The sequence below is a fragment of the Lepus europaeus genome, chromosome 1 (genome assembly GCF_033115175.1).
Source record: "Lepus europaeus isolate LE1 chromosome 1, mLepTim1.pri, whole genome shotgun sequence".
Taxonomy (NCBI): domain Eukaryota; kingdom Metazoa; phylum Chordata; class Mammalia; order Lagomorpha; family Leporidae; genus Lepus; species Lepus europaeus.
The window spans coordinates 133700888-133724684 of NC_084827.1; the positions used below are offsets into that span (position 1 = coordinate 133700888).

General features: G+C 43.4%; 2 protein-coding genes across 3 annotated transcripts in view; one reads left to right on the forward strand and one right to left on the reverse strand.

Moving 5' to 3' along the window:
* The first annotated feature begins 17338 nt into the window (after positions 1 to 17338).
* Positions 17339 to 19902, forward strand: C1H2orf88 (chromosome 1 C2orf88 homolog). Its single transcript, XM_062189249.1, has one exon. The coding sequence runs from the start codon at positions 17506 to 17508 to the stop codon at positions 17791 to 17793; it is 288 nt and encodes a 95-aa protein (XP_062045233.1). The 5' UTR covers positions 17339 to 17505; the 3' UTR covers positions 17794 to 19902.
* Positions 19890 to 23797, reverse strand: part of HIBCH (3-hydroxyisobutyryl-CoA hydrolase) — a 116080-nt gene continuing 112172 nt past the window's right edge. For both annotated transcript variants that reach the window (XM_062189228.1, XM_062189236.1), the window contains one exon: positions 19890 to 22197. In XM_062189228.1, the coding sequence (XP_062045212.1) occupies positions 22082 to 22197 (116 nt within the window). In that variant the 3' untranslated portion in view covers positions 19890 to 22081. The remainder of the gene's footprint in view (positions 22198 to 23797) is intronic.

Sequence of the window (23797 nt, forward strand, 5' to 3'; positions counted from 1 at the left end):
GAGGTGTCTTGAATTCGTTGCATTAATTGCAGGTTGACTATTTGGCATGGTGTCCTCAGTTCAGCTGCAACCCATTTTTCTGTCCCCAGCATTGCCTCTGGGGTCGCGTTGCTTGTGCTCAAAGTCCATTATTTTAGCATTACTTTCCATGCCCTCGAGTCAAAAGAAAATTGCTAAATGTTTGCTGTAGTCCAAGCACCCTCCACGCTAACCACATTGACGTTAACCTGTCTCTTGGCTCCCTCCTCTCTCTGTCCTCATCCCCCCAGCTTCTTAAAAGTTGTATTCAACACACTTTTAAAGTCCTACAGTGTGCTACCACCAGTTGAGGAGTCCTGGGTTCCCACCGCCTCTCCCTGGTTCAAGCTAGAGTGAAAGGATGGCAGAAGCGGTTCCAGGCTGGGTGGCTATGAGAAAAACCAGCCTTGCTGAACCCCAACAGCACAGGGCACCATATCCCCCAAGGCATCTTCCTTCTGGATGGTAATAGGCTTTGTCCACAGGAGAAGGGTAGCGTGCAGTCCTGAGCTCACTGAGCAGCCCAGCCTGCAAGGACCAGCTCCATCAGGATTCCAGGAGGGAAGCCTGGTCCTGAGGGAGGCCCTGCCTATCGGGGAAGGGTGGCCGTGTGGGCTCCCTGCCAGCTTCAGGCCTGCCCCTCCGGTTTGGCGCTCTCCAGTCCACACCCGTGAGGCCCTCTCTTGGCCATCCTGGCCAGACCTACCTGCGCCCCTCACCACTCCTGCCTGCTTCATGCCTAGACCAAAGGTTAGCTGGAACTAACACTCAGTAAAGGTGACCCAATGTGTTCTGGAACTCAGCAAAAGTAAGGAATGGACATGTCCATGGGTTTCCCCTCTGGTGGGGACCAGGGACCGATTCTTGACCCACAGTTGTTTTCCTTCTGCCCTGGTAACTGTGAAGCAAAGAATGCAAACTCCTGATTGTTTCCATCCTAGAACAAGGCAAAGTCTGACCCTGATCTCTCACTGTGGAATCCAGAGGCCTCTAAGGAGGATTCCAGCACTAGGCTGATAAACCCTTAAGGGAGAAAGAAGGCAAGCAAATGACCTAACTGAAGAATTCAGGGTGAAGGTGTGCATTTGACGGTGACTGTCTAGTAGGACATGCCTGAAACATGCAGAACTGAAGATCTGTCTTAGCCAAGTATAATCCATTTGTATACATTGAAAACTGATACTCGGATGAATCAATTCACCTAAGTATATTCATAGTCCTTAAGTGTGCAGAATGTACCCACTCCATTTCCATCAATCATATTGCATGAAGCAAAGTTCTCTTTCTGGGCTACTGTATTTGTACAAAAAAATACGTTTAGGTAATGTAAGCATAGTGAAAGATGAGAATGCTTACTCCTTGATCCATTTAAAACCTGCAGGATCCTGAGCTGGACTGTGGAACTGCCCAGTTCCTCTGCTGCCTGGGTTTATACTTTACTATGTGGCACAGGTGAGCTTTTTGGGTTCCAGTCTGTGTCACATATAGTTCTGTGGCTGGACTCTGGGCCTTGGTGTCCTGGTTTAATGTGACAGAGGCGAGCGAAGTTATCACAGAATTTGGCATTAACTCATCCATTGTAGAACCCAAGGGAAAGAATGGTCCTTTTGTAGTGGTCTTGGGACTCTGACTGCTGCTGGGCCCCTGCTGCACAGATGCAGCGTCACATGGGGGTGCAGGGACATCTCACTGGCCAGGGCCCTGCTCTGACATAGTGGTGCTCGATTGTTTTTATGAAGAGAATAGCTGTCATAGATGCTTTGTTGTAAGGAGAAGCAAACTTTGAAAATGCTCTCCAGTGGCTGGGGATGGGGAAGTGCAAAATGCAACATCCTTAGTGTTCACCTGCCTCACTCTTTGGCTCTGCATACTCACGTACCAACTGGTTAGGAAGGGCTGAGTCCCTAGGCTTGCCGTGGAAAGCTTAGGGTTGAGATAGAGGCAGGTTTTGCTGCTTAGCCTGCCCTTGCCTGCCACGACCCTTCGCTGGGCGGGCCACGTGCACGGGGCTCGGCCAGCAGCCCCAGCACCTGTTCTCCCAAGGCCCGCCTGGCTCGGGGGAGGCCTCGTGGAGTGGGTGCTGCTCCCGCCAGGGCGGCGCCCAGCAGAACACGCAGCCCAGGTGTCTCGGGTGAGGGGCCTGGGGCGTGCTCGCTGTGGTGGGTGGGATGAGGTCTAGTTCCTGTTGGAGAGGGCCGGCAGTTTTGATAACTAAAGGAGTGTTTTGAGGATGATTGACCAACAGGAACCCGTCTTCATTACCCAGCTGCGCCCTCCCCTGCCCCGGCGCCTGCAACCCTCACCGCCCGCGAGCCGCCCACAGAAGGCGTGCTCTGGAGCCAAGCACCCCTGGGCGGCCACCTGCGGGGCCCGGGCAGCCGGGTGTGGGGCGCGAACCGAAGAGCGCGCGGCGGGAGCAGCGGCGGCGGAGGAGGGGCCGGAGCCGGGAGCGCGGCCGAAGGTCGCCCCGTCCTCCAGCGGCTGCCACTTGACTGAGCCGTGCGCGGGCGCGAAGGCGGCGCCGCTGGACCGCGCTCTGCCTCTGCCTGGCCGGGAGCCCCCTTCTGCCCGGAACAGCGCCGGCCGCGGAGCTGCCGAGACCGGTCCGCCGCCCGCCGGGCAGCCGCAGCGGGGCTCACGGGCGCGGGGCGGTGAGTGGCCCGAGTGCACATCTGGGAGGAGCGCGCCGGGCTGGCGTGTGTCTGTCCATCTCGGCTCGGCTGCTGTGCCCTGCTGATTGCCCGGGGCGGAAATCAACGAGTTCCAGGAGGTTTGCATTCACCGCGGACGCCCCTGGGCCAGCTGTCCCCTGAGGCAGGAGCGAGCCCCCGGCGTTCCAGGCATTTCGCTGGGAGCTGCGGTGTCAGCCGCCTTCCTACCTGCAGAGCGGAGGAAGATTTTCAGGTAAGCGACTCGCCCGCGAACGTTCCGATTGTACGCCCCGCGGTGAGGCTTGCGCTCTGCACGGCGCAGGAAGAGCAGAGGGCTGGCCCGCGCTGGGTGGGGAGCCGCAGCTCGGGGAGAGACGGCGGGGTGGACCGTGGGAGCCTCCGGCCGCGCGGGCGGGGCTCTGAGGAGCAGAGCACCCAGGTCTCCGGCCTGCCGGCCCCCATCCGAGTGCAGCTCGGTTACAGATTCCTCGCTGGTGCACGGTCCCATCCAAGGCTTCCTCTTCTGAGGAGCTGGTATAGTCATGAGACTGATTTTATGGACATTCTTAGGGAATAACTTAGCGGAAAAGGGGACTTCTTTTTATTAGGGCTACGTATAAATCAAACCACGATCAACAGTTGGATATTCTTTTCCTTCAGATTTTTGTTTTCAAGTCGCTGTCATACATAGCTGAGAAATAACATCTAGGTATTGTGCTTGATGGTCTAGGAAAATAAGTTTTTCACTTTGTTGTGCCATCAAACAAATGATAAAAAATGACTTCTTCGGGCCCACGATCTATAGCAGCCTGCAGTCCGTTTTCATATCTGCCTGTGTAATGCTGCTGACCAGGGAACTGGAGTGGCTGGGGAGGGGGGGCCGCTGCACTTCGGAGGTGTCCCTCATTTCTCCCACCTGTCAGAAGGCCGCGTGGACACTGAGCTGCTTCCCCCTAGTACTCCAGCCGCTGAAATTCTAGGTCCGCCTTGACAGCGAAGACCACCTCAAAACTTTCATCAGATTCTGAAAAGGGTCCTTGGCCAAACACAGGTTAAGAAATGAGAGATGAAAAGTGACACAAAGATTTCTGTCTCCTTTATCTGGACAGCTTTCCAGGTCCCTGAACCTTGGTTTCCCCATCTGTAAAATGGGGATAATTAACTCTACCCATAATATTATTTTGAGTGTTAAATTCTTCATAAAGTACTCAGTTTTGGCAACGAGAAGTAAGTAAAAGTTGTCTTCAATCAACATCAGTTTCCTTCCTGACTTCTCACTGTGCTAAATATAGTTAGCCTAAGATTGAATTCAGTAAATCAGTCTAATTTGAACAGAACAGATTGTAATGAGTTCCCATCTCCACTGTTTAATTGCCTTTTGTAGTAAGTACTCCAAAGCTGGCTGAAAACCTCAGCCTCCACCCCCACCACCCCCCATGCTTTTCCATCAACATGGGCTTTATTAGCTTTTCTTAATCATGCAATTATTTATTAAATCTGAACTTTATTTTTTGTTGGCTTGTGTTACCATAAGCTTCTTTTCTATCTCAGATATGTTTTACTCTTCATGTTAATTCTAGTTTCTGGTTTTGTGTCACCTGTGCATTTAGTGAGTTAGTCCACCATACATTTTGGACACTGATAATATTTAGGACAAGTCCTTTTGCTGTGACGGTGGCCCTGACACCTTCTGGTGTCGTAATCTTGAGAAAATTCTTTGCTGTATCCAAAAAATGAGGTTAGTAGCATTTACCTTTCAGGCTGGTGGTTAAAATTACACATAGTGAAAGTGCCACCTACAGTACTCTCTGAAAAATCTAGTTGATCTTCACTAGATAGTGTTCAAATTATTGAATCAGCTGAACTCAATTAACAGCCTACTTATCAAGCTATTCTAGCCCTGATCAAATGCACTAAAGATAAAGACCTTGTGTATTCCCTGATATATCACAAAAACAAATGATAACTTGAGCATGGTTCTTAGTGCATTTGCTAATTCATAACTCTCCAGTCTTCCTACTACCAGCCTCCACCTCCCCCGCCCCCCACACACACCAGGTGGTCCCCGTTTATGATCAAGTCTCCAATTTTATCAGATGTCAAACTTGTCTGTAATGCATAGGAGTTCTAATTCGTCAGTTTTGAATATCTCAAAGAACAACATCAGGGAGGAAACACGTGGTGTCGGAGACTCCGGCCTGCTGGACCTCCCTCTTCTCCATGTTTTTCGGGGGCTGTCACACCGTTTCCGTCCTCTTGGTGCCAGAGTGTGAGGACCTGGACTCTGGAAGGGCCTTTGTCTGCTGGCATCTTAGCTCTCTGTTAATGTGGTTCCTGGCCTTTCCAGCTGGAAGATCTTTTGCTTTTAAGGAAGCAAAAACAGTTGCCAAGCAGTTCTGTTTTCTTTCTAATTACTTAGCATCCCATCTGCACTTGGGTTTGGAAATTTAACTGGAGCTGCTTTTCCACGGTAAGCATCCTATGAATACCATGCGCCAGGTCAGTGGTAGATAAATAAAAGCACTCATGGTATTATAATGCTGAATGTTTTGGCAGCAGCAAATAATTCTGGTATCTGGTATGGGAAGAGTCTTGTATTTTAAGAACTAGTTTCTTATAAAATGAGAGTTGTGAAATTAGTGTTTCACAAGGGATAGAAAGAAGCAAATTAGTGAAGCCAGGTGGGTCATGGAGAAGGAATGGCAGACACCTGTGGTCCAGAGGGAATGCCCCGCTTAAAAGTACTGCTATTCACGATCATTTACACTTGCACTGGTCACACTCAACACGGCCCCAACTACTGTTGCAAATTTGGGGCTTTGCATATAAGCACCCTGGAAAGGTAGAACTGTGAAGTTCATGAACTGATTCCCAACATCTAGCACTGTGCTAGCAAATGGTTATTTCGTAAGTGGCCAGACTTTAATAAGCATTTATTAAGTGTCTTGATCAAAAGAGCTGTTCTGCAAAAGGAAAATGCCCCCTTCCCTTGAGGAATGTAATCTCATTTATGGAGACAGCATTTATAAAGAAACAGATGGAACTCAAGAAGAGAATTCAGAGTATGGGCTGGAGAAGTCTGAGTCCGCCGGAGACGAGGCTTCCCCTAGCCTTGAAGAGAGTCCTTGGGTTTAAGTCGGGAAGAAGAGAGAGGGTGCAGGGTGGAGATAGCAGGGAGGTGGAGTGTTTCATCTTAATTAGGGAAGGGCTGGGAGGAAATGAGCTTGGCTGTGACAAGGGGACTAGCTTGATGGGAGAGAAAGTTTCCTTTGGATTAGTGAGAAATTAAATCTAATGGGTAAAACAGCTTTTTAAAATGTTTAAATTTAAGGCCGGCGCCGTGGTTTAACAGGCTAATCCTCCGCCTTGCGGCGCTGGCACACCGGGTTCTAGTCCCGGTCGGGCGCCGGATTCTATCCCGGTTGCCCCTCTTCCAGGCCAGCTCTCTGCTATGGCCCGGAAAGGCAGTGGAGGATGGCCCAAGTGCTTGGGCCCTGCACCCGCGTGGGAGACCAGGAGAAGCACCTGGCTCCTGGCTTCGGATCAGCGAGATGCGCTGGCCGCAGCGGCCATTGGAGGGTGAACCAACGGCAAAAGGAAGACCTTTCTCTCTGTCTCTCTCTCTCACTATCCACTCTGCCTGTCAAAAAAAAAAAAAAAAAAATTAAAAGCACCTTTCAAGGTGGTATTTGGCACAGCAGTTAAACTGCCACTTGGGACACTGACATTCCACACCGGATTGTCTAGGTTTGGCTTCCTGCTAATAACGTGCACTCCAGGATGATTCAGTAACAAGTGTCTGGGGTCCCTGCCACTCCCATGGGAGACCTGGATTGAGATCCAGGCTCCTGGATTTGGCCTGGCCCAGACCTGGCTGTTGGGATTTGAGGAGTGAACCACAGGATGGAAGATGTTTCTGTCTCTGTTTTTCCGCCCCTCCCCAACCCCCACCACATCTAAATCTGCCTTTAAAATAAATAAAAAGCAAATTCATACTGCTCTTTAAAAAACAAATACATGGGTCTTTCTTCCCTCTTGAAATACTGTGCCATCAGCCACCGATAATAGAAATGCTGTAATAACTCCTTAGGAGAAACAGCACAGCATATGTATCAGGAAAGAATTATTGAACTTTGACTAGTGAAACTTTCCAATTCTTGGTCTTATGATCCAGAGTCCAAGTGAATTGGAAGACTGTGTTCTCTCGTATCTCCACATCAGAGTAATGGTTCTTTCCAGTGTTCTAAATTACATATACTGCTGCCTGGAATTTAATTCAGTGAAAGGCACTTAATGCACTTCTATGCCTTCTAAAGCACTTGAAGAAGTGGTTGTACTACTTAGAAGCTAAAATTCAATTTCTAAGAGAAAAGCCCTTCCTCTATCATAGGTTCTGTGACCAGGGCCTGCAAATAAAACTGCAAGATTAACATGATTAAAAGGTAGATTTAATTATGTGTGTATGCATAGGAGTATGCAAATAAAATGGGACTCAAGGGGGCAGTTAGAACTTGGGTTTGCACTGCTATCTTGACAAAGGGCGTTAGGATGTGAAAAAGTTCTATGTTCTTAACTCCTTGGTCAGAAGCTACTTTGCATTTTCCTGTGAGGGTACATATTGTAGTGCTAGAGGAATTGCTGCAGACTGAAGTTGAATGTTCATTGTCATATACAGGGATGGCCAGGTGATGTGACCTGGTAGCCTAAGTAAAGCCCTAAAGGGCTCGGAGAAAGGCCTGCTTGGTTTTTCTCTCCACCTGGTGGACCTGCTCCATGAGATGATGTACTCTCACATCTGACTCAAGGATTCTTACCGCTTGATTGTTTAAAATCTTAAATGTCTGTTGCCATGCTTAGATTATACTTCCCATTCCTTAACTATAATCTTAGGATGTAACTAAAGCGCTTAGAATTATTCATGGTTTGGGTTTAGGGGACAATCTGGTGAGATAAGGAACAGAAGTGACACTTGCTGACCACCTGCTATGTTCCAAGGTAGTCCTAGATGCTTGCCTGTTGGGTCTCATTTAATTTTCATGATCATTACAGGGAAAATCCTACTACCCAGTTCTACCCAGGTTTATTAGTATCTCAAACACTGCCTTTTCACAAAATGTCACGTTCTGTGCCCCTGCACTGAGAAGCTTTGGTGCCGAGCCTGACCACGTGAAGTCATCTTGCTGAGCCTCCCCCGTGCCTGAGGGTGGGACCGACCACTCAGTCTCTAAGAACCTTACGGGAGTGTTCCTTTGTTGACCTGCAGACTGTCCATAGTCACTACATTCTCTAGATTTCTCTTTCTGGTGAAAGGACAAATATTAAACTTGACCTGAGTCCTTTTCTGTTTGTTCAGTGTCGTTGGCTCCTATTAAGTTTATAGTCCAGGTCAGGGATTCTTAGCATTTACGGTACACAAACCCCACGTGTCATGGACTGCTGACAAGAATATACACTCTTAACACCTGGTATTAGAGGCTGAATAATGGCAGACGTGCTTTTAGGAACTGGGCTATGTAGTTTACAATGAGTCCAGTTCTGTTTTAAATTGATTGGCATCTCCATGAATCATATCTACACTGAAATCTGGAAGATTATATAGGTATACATATATGCATAGGACTTTTTTTAAAGACTGCAACATGATTTAATGCATATATTCACGTTGATTCATAGTAGGTTCCACTGTTAAGCCATAACTTAAGGTATAAGGCATCTTGAAAACCTGTATAAAGGCTTAGAGCATGACATCGAGTAGGACAACAGTAAAAGGTTATCTTTTCTTTATCTAGTATTTAAGATAGATAGTATTTAAGATATTTAAGATAGACTCTCAGGTTTAGCAGCCTGTTTGTATACAAAGCAGATTTTAGAAGTTCGCTCAGTTCGTCCAAGTTACGACCTTTTTTGTAACTGGCATATTCCCAAGGAGCTTACTCCTTCTGATGACATTGCAGCCAGTGTGAAGATCACAGCTTCAAGATGAGCTGCAAAGAATGGGGTGAAGGCCGGGGAGTTGCTAGACCCACTCTTCTGAGGGCCATGCCAGGGCCGTGGCCTGATACGCTTCCCAACTTAGTGCCTTGAGGCTTCAGGGTGACATGAAGGGGCTGCCTTCTCCTCATGTGACTGTGATATGTACTGATGTCTGCACTGGGACTGTGGGAAAGGGGCAGGAGAAGGGCTGGGAAGAAGGGCACTGTTAGATTTTATTTTTGCTGGCAGTGGTTTCACCATTTGGCTAATAAGGCAAAGATGAATGAAGGACCCTCTCTGGCATCTGCACTACTTACAAAGCTGCTTCAGTTCTCATCTCGTTCGCTCTCTCCCTCCCTTTGATTTTGATGGAGATCACAAAGGCAGTTGGACTGCGATGGACACTGGCCCTGAACACACAGCACTCAGTGTAGTCTGCATGGTTAAGGGATGTTCTCACCAATACTCTTTTATGTATCTTGAGATTATATACTAAGGTGTAAATTTTAAATATTTTTGGAAAATTATGTTAAACACTTCATATTTCTGCAGTCAGCCAGTTGAAGTGACAAAGTCCGAAACAGCTGTCCTGGTTCATATCGAGCATTTAATGTATTGTGCCTTCAACACCTGATGGCCACAGTAACTTCCCAACCTGACAGACGAACAATGCAGTCTAAAAATGAACTCGGGACAGCTGATCATGCCCGCTGTCCCAAAGACAATCGTACAGTCCACTAAACCATTGACTTGTGTTAATGGTTAATATCATTGAAGCTATATTTCCTCTTTATGAGTCAACTATCTCATCAGGGGAGACTGAAACCATACAAAGCGTATTTGTTCTTCAATGGTGCACAACCTTGGGTTGTAACTGCCTTTTAAGATGTCTATCAAGCAGCTGAACAGCTGCCACCATGAACAGCAGATGCTAGGATACGCTTTTTTCTCCTTCAGCTCTGACGTAAAGGATCTCATTTTCTTATAAATCTCAACAGGTTTCTTCGAGATGGAAACTACAGAGCTAAAACCTTATATATGTACAACAGTTTACTAATCACATTCTGTTAGGGCAGCAGCATCTTGTCCCAGCCGTGATGAGCAGCAGTTGAATGACATGATTATGTGTGGCATGATTATATGTGGTGTGTTAACCAAAAAAGGACCTGAAGGCCAGAGTTGGCAGCTAGTCCTTGATTGGGAGCCTAGGAAGCTGTGCCTGCTGACGGTCCATAGTCTGGGTCAAGGAGAAGTGAGAAGAGACTAACAAGAGACCCTGGGAAGGAGCTACTTTGGTCTTTATTGGCAAGAATTAACTTCAAAGCTGGTGGTAGAAATTCAAAAAGAGGCAGAAGTTGGGGTTTTTAAATTGTTTAATCTTTGAAAAAAGTTTTATTTGAAAGGCAGAGTTATAATGAGAGAGGGACAGAGAGAGAGATTGTCCATCTGCTGGTTCACTCCCCAAATGGATGCAACAGCCAGGGCTGAGACAGGCCAAAGCCAAAGGCCTGGAACTCCATCTGGGTCTCCCACATGGGTGGCAGGACCCACACACTTGAGTCATCTTCTGCTCCCTCCCCAGGTGCATTAGCAGGGAGCTAGGTCTGAAGTGGACCACCTGGGTCTCAAACTGGCAGTCACATGGGATCCCAGCCAGTGGCTTAACCCACTGTACCACAACACTAGCCCTGGGCAGGAAGTTTTACAGGTAAAAATACAAGCCATGACTGGAGAGAGTCCTGTTGGAGCAATTCTGAATGCAGGAAGCTCGGCACAGGGAGTGAGAGCTTCCTGCGTACTGGTCATGTGCACTGTCTAGGGCAGATTCCTCCGCAAGTGGAACAATCAGGCTTGTTTGCCTATCTCATCTGTACGCTAGGAAGAAATGGTAAAGATGTTAATTTTTGCAATCTCAGTGGTAATGGCATTGTGGTTTTAAAACATATCGTTTTTAACTTTACACTTAATAAAACTGACTTCATTATAGTGAACAGCTCTATAAGTTTTAAATACAAATGGTTGGATTTGTTATAGCTACCACCACAATCAGAATACAGAACAGCTCCATTAGAGAAAAGGAGTAGTCATAACCTATCCCTACCCACCATCAATCACCAATATGTTGCCTCTCCCCATAGTGTTGCCTTTTCCAGAATATCATAACCTTTTAGACTAGCTTTTTGCAATCAGCATGCCTTTAAGAGCCATCTATATTGTTTTATCTTTATTAATGCTTCCGACATTTGGCAATACAAGTAAAACTGACGGACATGTCTATAAAACTTTTCATGTGGATACAGATTTTGCTTACCCTAGGCTGGAACTGATGGGTCATATAAGTGTTCCAACTTTAAAAGGAACTGCCACACCATTTTCCAGATCGGCCATGCCATTTTGCATTTCTGTCATCAATGCGTGAGAGTTCCAGTTGCTCTGTACATTCCCAAGTACTCTTGGTGTTTGTTTTTTTTTTAATTTACCTGTTGTAATAGGTGTATAGTTGTACTTTGCTAAGGTTTTAATTTGCATTTCCATAATGGTTAATGTACTTACATGCCATCCATAGATAGTCTTGAGTGAAATGTCTAAATCTCTTGTCCATATAAAATTTTTAATTTATCTGAGAGGGAGAGAGAAGACAGAAGAGAGGTATTTTTCACAGGCTGGTTCACTTCTCAAATGCCTGCAACAGCTGGGACTGGCACAAGGCAAAGCCAGGAGCCTCACCCTCTGCCTTCCAAGGTGTACAGGAAGCTGGATCTGAAGCAGAGCTGGTACTCCAGCAAACCCAGAGACTCCAATGAGGAATGAGTGCATCCCAAATGGTGTCTTAACCACTGTGCCCAGTGCACACCCCTTTTGTCCTTTTTTTTTTTTTTTTTTTCTTTGACAGGCAGAGTGGACAGTGAGAGAGAGAGACAGAGAGAAAGGTCTTCCTTTTGCCGCTGGTTCACCCTCCAATGGCCGCCGCGGTAGCGCGCTGCGGCCGGCGCACCGCGCTGTTCCGGTGGCAGGAGCCAGGTGCTTCTCCTGGTCTCCCATGGGGTGCAGGGCCCAAGGACTTGGGCCATCCTCCACTGCACTCCCTGGCCACAGCAGAGAGCTGGCCTGGAAGAGGGGCAACCGGGACAGGATCGGTGCCCCGACCGGGACTAGAACCCGGTGTGCCGGCGCCGCAAGGCGGAGGATTAGCCTGTTGAGCCACGGCGCCTTTTGTCCATTTTTGAAACTGAGTTCTTTGTTTACTTTTTAACTTACTTATTTGAAAGTAAAAGTTAGAAGGTGAGACAGAGATAGATCTTCCACCTACTGCTTCACTCCCCAGATAGCTGCAATGGCCAGGGCTGAGCCAGGCTGAAACTAAGCGCTTCATCCAGGTCTTCCACACGGGTAGCAGGGGTCCAAGTACATTTAGATCTATGGTCCCTTTTAATTTTTGTATAAACTATTGTCAGCCCTCCACAGGCACAGGTTCTGTGTCCATGGATTCAAACAATTGCAGGTTGGAGATATTTGGAAGAGAAAACTGGGTCCATACTGAACATGTAGTCACTATTGTCAGTCATATTCCCTAAACAATATGGTATAACAAATATTCATACTGCCGTTACATTATACTAGGAATTTTAAGGATGTACATTTTTGAAAGGCAGAGAGACAGAGATTCAATCCCTTTGTTCACTCTCCCAGTGTGTTCAACACTCACAGCAGGGCCAGGCCAAAGCCAGGAGCCAGCAACCCAATCCATGTGAGTGGCAGGGACCCAAGTACTTGGGCCATCTGCTGCTGCTTTCCAGGGTGCACATTAGCTGGAGCCAGATACTGAAGTTGATACTCTGATGTAGGACTTATTATTATTTTTTTTTATTTTTTAATTTGAAAGGCAGGGTTAGAGGGGCAGATGTAGAGGCAGAGAGAGATTTCATATGCTGGTTCACTCCCCAAATGGCTGCAATGGGCAGAGCTGGGTGGGTGCAGGGGCCCAAGGATTTGGACCATCTTCTGCTTTCCCAGGCCATAGCAGAGAGCTGGCTTGGAACTGGAGCAGCTGGGACTCAAACTGGCACCCATATGGGATGCCGGCACTGCAGACAGCGGCTGTACCCTCTACCCCACAGCGCTGGCCCCAGGACTTAGTCTTAATCCATAGCTTTAACCACTAGGCTAAACCCCCACCCCTAGACTTACCTTGTAATTCTATCTACCTTTGACCTTTTGAAGTCTCCTTAAATGTAAGATGTAGTAATTCCTTTTTCATTGTACATCTTGGAAACACATAATTCCATTTTTTAAAAAATCAGTATCAGATCTCTTGATTATTGTTCACTTCAATTGATTCTCTTATCTATAATTTCCTTCCTTCTACTTTTACTTCTTTAGCTTTTCAGGCAAGAGAGAACTGATTTAAATCTATCAATTTTTCTAAGCTTTAAATAATGCTGTTTCTGGCTCCTGGGTTCAATGTGGCCTAGCTCTAATTATTGTGGGTATTTGGGGAGTGAACCAGTGGATGGAAGCTCCCTTTCTGCCTTTCAAATAAATATTTTTAAAATATAGTAGTTGTTGGGTATAGTGTTAGCTACTAAGCCAAGTTCATTATAATATTGTTTAATATGTGTAGTTCTGATTTTTTCCTTTGGATATTCTAACAGAGTAATACGTAAACCTCCAGTCATGCTTGTGGGAGGCTTATTTCTCGCTTTAGTTCTGTTGGTTTTTAGTTCTCCATTATTTTGATGCTATTATATATATTTTTTAAAAGATTTTTTTTTTTGCTCATTTATTTGAGAGGTAGAGTTACAGTCAGAGGGAGGGAGGGAGGGAGGGAGGGAGGGAGGGAGAGAGAGAGAGAGAGAGAGTGTGAGAGTGAGTGTGAGAGTGAGTGTGAGAGTGAGTGTGAGAGTGAGTGTGAGAGTGAGTGTGAGAGTGAGAGTGAGAGTGAGAGTGAGAGTGAGAGTGAGAGTGAGAGTCTTCCATCTGCTGGGTCACTTCTCAAATGGCCACAACTGCCAGAGCTAGGAAGATCCGAAGCCGGGAACCAGGAGATGCTTCTGGGACTCCCATGTGGGTGCAGGGGCCCAAGCACTTGGGCCATCTTCTGTTGTCTTCCCAGGCACATTAGCATGGAGCAGCTTTGGAAGAGGAGCAGCTGGGACTAGAACCAGAGCCCATATGGGATGCCAGTGCCACAGGCAGAGGATTAACCTGCACCACAGTGCTGGCCCCTATATATTTTTAAAGTGCACCTCTTACAGACAACATATAGTTGGCAGGACAACACATAGTCGTTTTTTTTTTTTAATAGGTTGTGTTTTAGAGCAGTTTTAGTTCAGAAAAATTAAATGATACAGTTCTGTTATACCCCACCACCACCATCACACGTGCCCACAGAACCTCTCCCATGTTCAACATCCCAGACCCAAGTAGTATGTCACAGTAAACAACCCTTCATTGACACATCATGACCACTCAAAGTCTGTATCTTGTATTAGGGTTTTTGAATTCTGAAAAATATGTGGCCGGCGCCGTGGCTCAATAGGCTAATCCTCCGCCTGTGGCACTGGCACACTGGGTTCTAGTCCCGGTCGGGGTGCCAGATTCTGTCCTGGTTGTCCTCCTTCCAGGCCAGCTCTCTGCTGTGGCCCAGGAGTGCAGTAGAGAATGGCCCAAGTACTTGGGCCCCGCACTCCATGGGAGACCAGGATAAACACTTGGCTCCTGGCTTCAGATCAGCGCGGTGTGCCAGCCGCAGCGCACTGGCCACGGCGGCCATTGGAGGGTGAACCAATGGCAAAGGAAGACCTTTCTCTCTCTCTCTCATTGTCCACTCTGCCTGTAAAAAAAATATATATATATATATATATATATGTAATGATGTATATTCAGCATTATAGTATCATTTACTATAGTTTCAATGCCATAAAAATCATTTGTGCTGAACCCATTCATCTTGCCCTCCTCTGCAACCACTGGCAATCACTCATCTTATTTGCTGTCCCGACAGTTTTACCTTTTCTAGAATGTCACATTGCTGAAATCATATAGTAGCCCTTTCAGAATGGCATCTTTAACTCAGTAATATGCATTTAAGTTTCCTTCTTTTCTATTTATGGCTTGGCAACTTTTTTTTTTAAAATTTTTTAATTTTTGACAGGCAGAGTGGACAGTAGAGAGAGAGAGACAGAGAGAAAGGTCTTCCTTTTTGCCATTGGTTCACCCTCCAATGGCCGCCGCGGTAGGCACGCTGCGGCCGGTGCACCGCGCTGTTCTGATGGCAGGAGCCAGGTGCTTATCCTGGTGTCCCATGGGGTGCAGGGCCCAAGCACTTGGGCCATCCTCCACTGCACTCCCTGGCCACAGCAGAGAGCTGGCCTGGAAGAGGGGCAACCGGGACAGGATTGGTGCCCCGACCGGGACTAGAACCCGGGGTGCCGGCGCCACAAGGTGGAGGATTAGCCTATTGAGCCGCAACGCTGGCCGGCAACTCTTTTCTTAATGCTGAATACTCAATCACTTCTAATTCTACTAGTTTGTTTTTTTTTTTTTTAGAAGATTTATTTATTTGAAAGTCAGTTACACAGAGGAGAGGCAGAGAGAGAGGTCTTCCATCAGCTGGTTCTCTCCCAAGATGGCCGCAATGGCCGGAGCTGCGCTGATCCAAAGCCAGGAGCCAGGAACTTCCTCCATGTCTTCCCATGCAGGTGCATGGGCCCAAGAACTTGGGCCATATTCTTCTGTTTTCCAGGCCATTGCAGAGATCTGGATCAGAAGTGGAGCACCCAGAACTTGAACTGGCACCCATATGGTATGCCAGCACTGCAGGAGATGGCTTTACCTGCTACGCCACAGGGCCGGTCCCTCTATCAGTTTTTAATCATTCACCAACTGAAGGGCACCTTGGTTGCTTCTAAGATTTGGCAATTATAAAGCAAGCTGCTATAGATAATCTGTGTGTAGGCTTTTGTGTGAATGTAAGTTTTGGTAAATACCAAGCAGCACAATTGCTTGATCATATGGTAAGATAATGTTTGGTTTTATAATAAACTGCCAAACTGTCTTCATAAGTGACGGTACCATTTTGTATTCTCACCAGCAATGAACAACAGTTCATATACTCACTAGCATGTGGTGGTGGTCTGGATTTTTGCCATTCTGGTAAGGTGTAATTGTATCTGTTTTATTTTGGAATTACCTAATGACATATAAGGTGTCTTCAGAAGTTCATAGAAGATGAGTATTAAAATTATGCAAGGATTAAGTCTTTGTACCAAAATAAACTTCTAATTCTACTTTCCATGGATTTTAAGTATTTCTATTTTGTTTTTTCTATATGCATACTCGCCATATAATTAATATACATATTAATTATATAATTTTGGGATGTACCATTTTGTGTCTCCCTTCTCTGAGAATCATGAGGTTCTATACTGCTGTCGTTCAGTGTCTACAAATACCTGCCCACAAATATTTTGTCCAGGCTTAAAATTGCTTTTTGGTGATAGTTTTGGTAAGGAAAAATTGCTTTTGCAAAAACAGAGATCCTTTAGGAAACACAGAATATCCTTCCAATTCTATTCATGGCCTTTTATTTATCTGACATCAAATTCTCTAATCATAATAAATTAACTATGTCCAGGTCCTTTAATCATTCCTCACAGTAAAAAATAAACAGATGCTTTGGTAGGTCATTACATGTTGGCCATACACAATTCAAGACAGTAACCAAGGTTTCAGTCTTGTAAACAAGACATGCTATTACACACATTCTTTGTTTCCTTTATTGAAATATGCCAGAGATGAACTGTAAAGTGGAGCATTCAGAATTAAAGGTGAAAGGCTAGATTTCCTTTCTGCTCCCATTATCACCCTGGAGCACATACAATATTTTGGGAAAAATCAGATAAAATTCAGTGTATAACAGATCTCACAAAAGTTACCTTTTCTAGAATTCTTTAATTATAAGCTATGAAAAAATGAATTAGTTTAAGACCAGTAATTTTAGAAACAAGTCAACTGAGCTTTTCATGTAATTTCACAGGGTATTTAAGTTAGAAAGAGAAACAGGTGGCTCAGTTCTGGCTCTCCTATGTTGCTTAGAATTGGTATTAGTGTGAAGACTATCTTCCGTCAGTCTTTGAATTGTAAATATCTGGCTGGGGGACAAAGTATGACTCTACCAGCAGTCTAGGATGGGTGGGCTCCTGAGGTGTGTGGCAGGAACAAATTTTTTATTTGCTTCATGTCCTTGATAGTACAGATTAGGGTTTGACAACTATTGCTATAAAGGGCCAGATAGGTTTTGCCAGCCACAAGGTTTCTGTCAATACTTTAGCTCTACTGATGTAGCACAAAAGCAGCCATACATAACATGTAGACAAATGAGCATAGTTGGGCTCTGACAAACTTTATTTACAAAAACAGGCAGCTGGAATTTGGTCCAAGGAGCAACAGTTTCCTGACCTTGGTGTACAGATAACTCAGATAGCAAAAGTTTAACTATGTTCTCAGTTTCATAAAATGTTCAAGACCTTGAAAAAATGTTGTTCTGTTTTATAAATACCAATTTTTATTGAGTGAGATAAAGTTGCTTGTTGCTGCACATTTCCTCCAAGTAACTAATTTCCACATGTACCAAGTTGTGCGTTATTTTGCTTTCTAAAACCTCCAAAATGAAACGTCCTTTGTCTTGACAGAGAAACACCACACCTGGAGAGTGGTGAAGGGGAGCACTGACTACTGCAGTGGCCTGCGGACGGAACACGCTGGGCGACATCACGTGGACAAAACCTCCCCTGGTTGTTTTCCCAAAGATGCTGCTGAAGTAGTCATTTTGATTGCTTTCTTTCAAACTTCTTCACATAACATGGGTTGCATCAAATCAAAGCAAACTTTCCCATTTCCTACCACATTTGAGATTGAGAAGCGGCATGAGAGTGAAGAAAGCTTCATGCCAGAAGAGAGATTGCTACCCAGGATGCCTTCTCCAGCTAACGTCAAAGAGGAAGTGAAGGAACCCCCGGGGACCAATGTGGTGATCTTTGAATACGCACATCGCCTGTCCCAGGAAATCTTGCATGATGCCTTGCAGCAGTGGGCAAGAAATAACATCAAGTACTACGACATCCCCTACATCGAGAGTGAGTGCCCTTGACGCTGCTGGAGGGCGACACTGAGTGGATGCAGTCGGTGCTAGTTTAAATACATGAAACAAAAGTAAAACTTGGTGTAAGTACAAATAATTCCACCTGGCTATGCAAACACATATGTCACCATTTAAGGAATATGTAAGATGAAACGTATTTTAAACAGTTGTGTGTTAACAGCAATGTTCATCTGCCTGGTCTTGGAGTTTGGTCATTTAAGGGGCTGAACAGAGTTCCCATGGGATTCAGTAATTATCTGCCTCACTCTTCCTGAGGCAGTTATGGCATAACCAAAGAAAATGCTAAAGATTAAAAAAGCCCACATCCCAAGTGGTTTTTTAAAGGCACTCCACTTTAAAATAACTTTCTATTAACTTATACCCATTAAAAAAAAAGATATGCCTTTTTCTCAAATATGCCTTGGCATGGGAATGGCACTCAAGCCTTGATGAACAGTGGGGCCTGTGTCGAGGGCCCCCACTGACACAGATGACCTGGCATTAGGAAGCAACCAATGTAGAAGGGGTCCACCTCAAACTCTGTCCTTAAGATGTTATTTTTGTAGATGGAAAGCTTAACTACCACCTCGAACCTCAGGGCCCTAACTAACTACATTTATTATTGGATGTCTTGGCCTTTGCCTATAAAGCCATCTCAAAAAGACAGAATTTACAGAAGCCATGATATTACTGTTTATTGCTTTGAATTAAGCAGCCCAGGGATATAACTATATGAAATATATATGGGTAACTTTTGTCTAGTCAACCTTAAACATAAAAAGTCTAAGCTGCAAGGCAGAAAGCAGAACCTGGTTCAGTGCTAACTGTGTATACAGCTTTACTGTGTCAAATGCAATGTTCATGTATGGGCACTTGTTCCCAGTTTTTTAAATGAGTGGTGGGCAGTCACCATTCACATTACTGTGGTACCAAATAATGAATAAGGATTTATATCACAAAACGGAAAAGACAGAACAATCCTCTAAGGAGTGTACTTGTGTTTGTGGATATGTGTGTGTTTTAAAGATGTAACATATGCCATGGGATATTTTTAGCCATACACTATATAGTATTTTCATAAGTTTGGCTGCCTTTGTAGGATGTTAGCTATTCTTAAATTTTTTCATTTTTTTTTCTGTGTCATAGCATGCTTATATACACACACCTTTTTTTAAGGATTATATACTATTTGGAGATCAAGGCTAACAAAATTCAGAAGAAGAGACTAGGAAAATTAGTACTGAGTCTAATTCAGAATCAAGATTTCCTATACATTGAGTTTAATTGGAAAGAAAATTATTTAATAAGCCCATATGTGCAATTTCCTTTTTTGAAGACAGAATACAGCAGTGTCACTGAAATATAAAGCAAGGTAGAAAAAGGCCTATGGTCTCTTTAATGTGATGAAGCTATATTCGGCCTTGTAAGCAGGCAGAAAAGCTACCTCTGATTTTAATAGTTTGCTAATGTCATTTGGAGAATTTGAGTTTCAAAGAAAAAAGTATTAAACGAGTGATGTGCCCCTTCAGTTGCTTTTGGACACTTGTCCTAGGATTTGCACTGCTCCACTATATACTTGTAGTCTAGCAACTTATGCAGTAGAAAAAGACCCACTCCTGTTTATACAAGGATATGAAAGCATAAAGCTTCTCATGAGTACAAAACGTACTTCAAGCTTATGAGAAGTTTGGGGTTTTCTCATAAAAAGCCTAAACGTTTTTCATTCATTTTACATCTAATATAAAGATATTACCAGCAAGGTAGTTAAGTATATAAAAGACAATGGTGAGAACAAGCCATTATAAAGCAGAATGTCACTAAATTTAAAATTTAGGGGCATAGATGTGTTTGTGTTATATCTAAGTATTTGAACTTGAGGTTTCCTCTTTCCCAGGGGAGTAATAGGGAGCCCTGTCTGATCCACATCTAGCTTAGAAGTCTCTTTTTCTCTCTGCAAATATGATGGCTTAGTTTGTCACCATGCAGTACTCCATTGACCCCGAGTCATATTTTAAGTGTATGGTATCTTGGGTACAGTATCTTCCAAGAGACTTATCTTTGAAATATATGCTATAGTCCATGTACACACATGAACAAAGAACTATAAGGCTTGTATAATCGGTGAGTTAGTAGATGGGAGGTGGGCGGGAGGAGGAGAGAGCTAAGTCAACAAATTTACATTACATGTGATAGTTACCTCATCAAAACCTTGATGACAAGATGGATGAGAATAGCTTTGATAGCATATGTCTTCTGTACCTTTATACTGAAATATTGGCTTTGCTTCATTTTGACTTCTTTCATGAAAAGTAAAGAGTAGAAGGACTGTTTGGGAAGGAGACATGGAAAACAGAAGACTGAAAAAAAGTTTAGCTATTGAAAAGGGAACCATTTGGAACATCCAGTGTAGGGGTAGCTGAACCTCTCCTTCCAGATGGCAACTGTGGAAGCAGATTAAGAGGAATAAGTGTGCCAATTCCTTATTTACAAAGTCACAGAACCCCGTGAACACGCTTCACTGCTGCCTTCCCCAGCTGTCTCTTATGCACTGCTTGCTACCTTTGTTACTTGCCTTTGCTCTTGGAACTCTTCACTTTTAGTTGCCTTATCAGTTCTTCACAAACTCTTTGGTTATTAGCACTAACAGCACAATTTTGAAAGGGAAAACAAATAATTATCTTAGTTCCAAAGGAATAATTTGTGTCAAACTGCCTTATTAGTAAAAGTATACACAATGAAGTAGCATGACCCTCATATCCTTGATATTGTTGACATTTTGAGGTAGTAGGAACTATACTTTTGTATTTCATAATTTTAGAAATAAAAATTTAGAGACATTATAACTTTGTACTTGCTTAATCATGCTATGCCACAGGCACTGGCATCGAATCTCTTCCCTGTAGGACTTAGCTATGAAGTGGTATATTTTTTCCAAACATTTCTGTGAAAGCGTTTTTTTTGTAACTGTGCAATAAAAATCCAGTTGCAATTAACTAGCTATGAATCCTTATTTAACTTGAATAAGCAAATGCTTTCCAATACTGTGTACCTGCCAACTGGTAGACAATATAAAGGATTTTTTTCTGCATTAGTAAAGTGAGTAAAAATCCATTTATACAACTAATTTCTTCAAACATTCAGGTCCATTTTTAGGAACTTTCAGAATATAAATGTAAAGGTGTCCATCATGGCATTATTACAGGTATGTTCTTGGATTTTTGGCAGAAAAATGTTTCAGGTCAAATCTTAAAGCAGGAACTTCTGGGTTGCAATTTCCTTATTTAAGAGAAGGGTAGAGCACATATCTTTTATATCTCTTTTGTTCTTACAAACATGAAATTCTCGGTTTCTGAGGGGTAGGGGATGAAAGATAAACTAACCTTTTAATAAAGTATTCTCACCTAGAAATTTAAGGTACTGAGTCTGGAACACCTTGAAATTTCTTGCATACCTTAAACACTTATTTTGTCAAATTATTGGAAGATTTTTTATTTTGAAAAATTCTTATTTACAGTTAATTATCTTTAAACAAGGTTCAAATCAAGAAGGAAAAAATTAACTATCACACAAACTTGCTGCAAACAGCAGAGTGTCTCTCAGAGATTAGAGTTTTCTAATTTCTCATTGTCAGATCAGCAAACAGTTAAGTAACAAGAAATTTTACCATCAGAAGGTATTCAGTTACTTCAGGGAAGGCCAAGGCTGAGTTAATTATACTAGCGAAATACCTTAGTAAAATTTTATTTGGTTTGATATCTAATGTTTATAAAAATAACTGGCAGAAGAGTTCCTTTAAAATGCACACATATGAAGGAATCTGAAATATTTGAATACAAAAAACGAAATTTGGGGTTTATTTTTTTTATAATCTATACCTGATGAGTTTATTTACTGAACATACAAAACACTACCAAAAGCCAAACTAAGTTCTCATGTCAATAAGGTTTGATGAAAGATCTTTGAATTTTTTCATCTTCTACAACAGATGTTGGCAAACTTTTTCTGACAAAGACCAGATAATAAACATTTTAGACTTTGCTGGATATGCAAAATAGCCATAGAGAGCAAACAGATAAATACAACTGTGTCCAATAAAGCTTTGCTTGTGGACACTGGTATTTTAATTTCATGTAATTTTCACACCATGACATACCGGTCTTTGATTTCTCTTCCCAACCACTTAAAAAAATGCAGAAAGCACTTTTTAGCTTGCAGGCTGTAAAAAACTAGACAGCAGGCCTACCTGCTATAGTTTGACAACCCTTGCTCCAAAATGTACCTTAAGAAGCCAGTCACCTCAAAATTTTAAATCATTGCTTCCCAGAGACTTAAAATGATTATTCAAATCTTCATCGGTAACTTCTTTTAGAGTAGCTGGTTTCCACTTTGGATTCTGGTCTTTATCAATTAAAACTGTCAAGAGAAGACATAGATGTTGGTATTTCCTTTTGATATTACCAAATTTTAATTACTTGAAAGAAATTCTTATTTGGGAATATTTTTCCTATAGCAGTTTATTTTTATGACCAATGTAGATATTTTCTAACCTCCTAAGCCTCATGCCTCTAGTATTAATAAACTCTACTGAACTAATCCAGTGTTTAAAACTGTAGAACGTTTTTTTCTTCAGTCATAAATGAAATCTCCAGGTTACCAAAAAGCATAAACCAGAGTTGGTTTTAAGGAGGGCAGAGGTCCCAGATCAGCCTTTTAACTGCCTCCACATTGGGTTTTGGGAGGAAAATTAAAAGCTTAAGGTAGAGGAAAGGGGAATTTGTACATAATTAATTGTGGATACTGCTGTTCTGCTGAGTCCTGTGGTTCAGACAGCTCTGAATGAGAAAGTCAGACCACAATTACTTAGGTTATCACAAAACCTTCTGCTTCCATTTCAGCGCAGTCATCACTTAGTGTAGCCGCACAGCATCCCCACAGGATCTTAAGTGTGAGGCAATCTGTAACTTCTAAAAACAGAGGGCCATGTCCATTTCCTGGCTGTGGTAATACACTGTACTTACACAAATGTTACCATTTAGGAAATTGCATGGAGGGTACACTGGACCTCCTTCTTAAAACTACACATTAGTCTACAATTACCTTAAAAGGTTTAAAAAAACAAAGTTTGGATGTGGTAGCAAATATCAACCATGCTTAAAATGTGCTTAATTCTTGGGCAGGATGGAAATATTTAAATAAAAACACTCTATAATGAACTGGAAAAATCTAAAGTAGCATTAAAAGGCCAAAGAATTAAACAGTCTAGGAAGCAAGGAAGAAGGCCATGTTGGCAGGTAAAGGAAATTTTATACACAATGAAATGTGGCTAGCAGAGCTTTTTGAAGGTTTGGCTGCCCACTACAGGATTTGGTATCAGATCAGTGGTGATATTAAACACTGTTGTGCTGATCCCCATCAATTTAAAAGTTTTGTCTTCCCTGCACAATGTAAACAAAGAATAATCCTGGGACCTTCTTTCTACAAGAATTTCTTCCCCTTTAAGTGTTCTGGCCAATTCTATCTAATTCCTTGAGATTCCACTGAAGGGCAAAAGGAAAGGCAATATTAATCCAATCAGTATGTTACTTCAAGCTAACAACATTTTGTACCTAGAATAATATAACTTAAGGCAGTTCAGATTCATCAGGTTTTCTGAGAGATCCACAATCAAATTCTGTATGGTAGATTTCTGTCTCTGCAAAGGTACTCTATTTTTATTTTCATCTAAAATCTGAAGTTTATTCTATATGTCAAAGGTAAGTTTTTTAAACAACCATTCTCTAATTTGATAACATTTTTATAATTACCACATTGTATCAAACATTTGATATCTAAGTTTTTTTTGTTTTTTGTTTTTTGTTTTTTTTGACAGGCAGATTGGATAGTGAGAGAGAGAGAGACAGAAAGGTCTTCCTTTTGGCCGTTGGTTCACCCTCCAATGGCCGCTGCGGCTGGCGCATCTCGCTGATCCGAAGCCAGGAGCCAGGTGCTTCTCGGGTCTCCCATGCGGGTGCAG

What these genes read in the sequence shown, in the direction of transcription:
- C1H2orf88 (XM_062189249.1), top strand. Translation starts at nt 17,506, where the DNA reads ATGGGTTGCATCAAATCAAAGCAAACTTTCCCATTTCCTACCACATTT.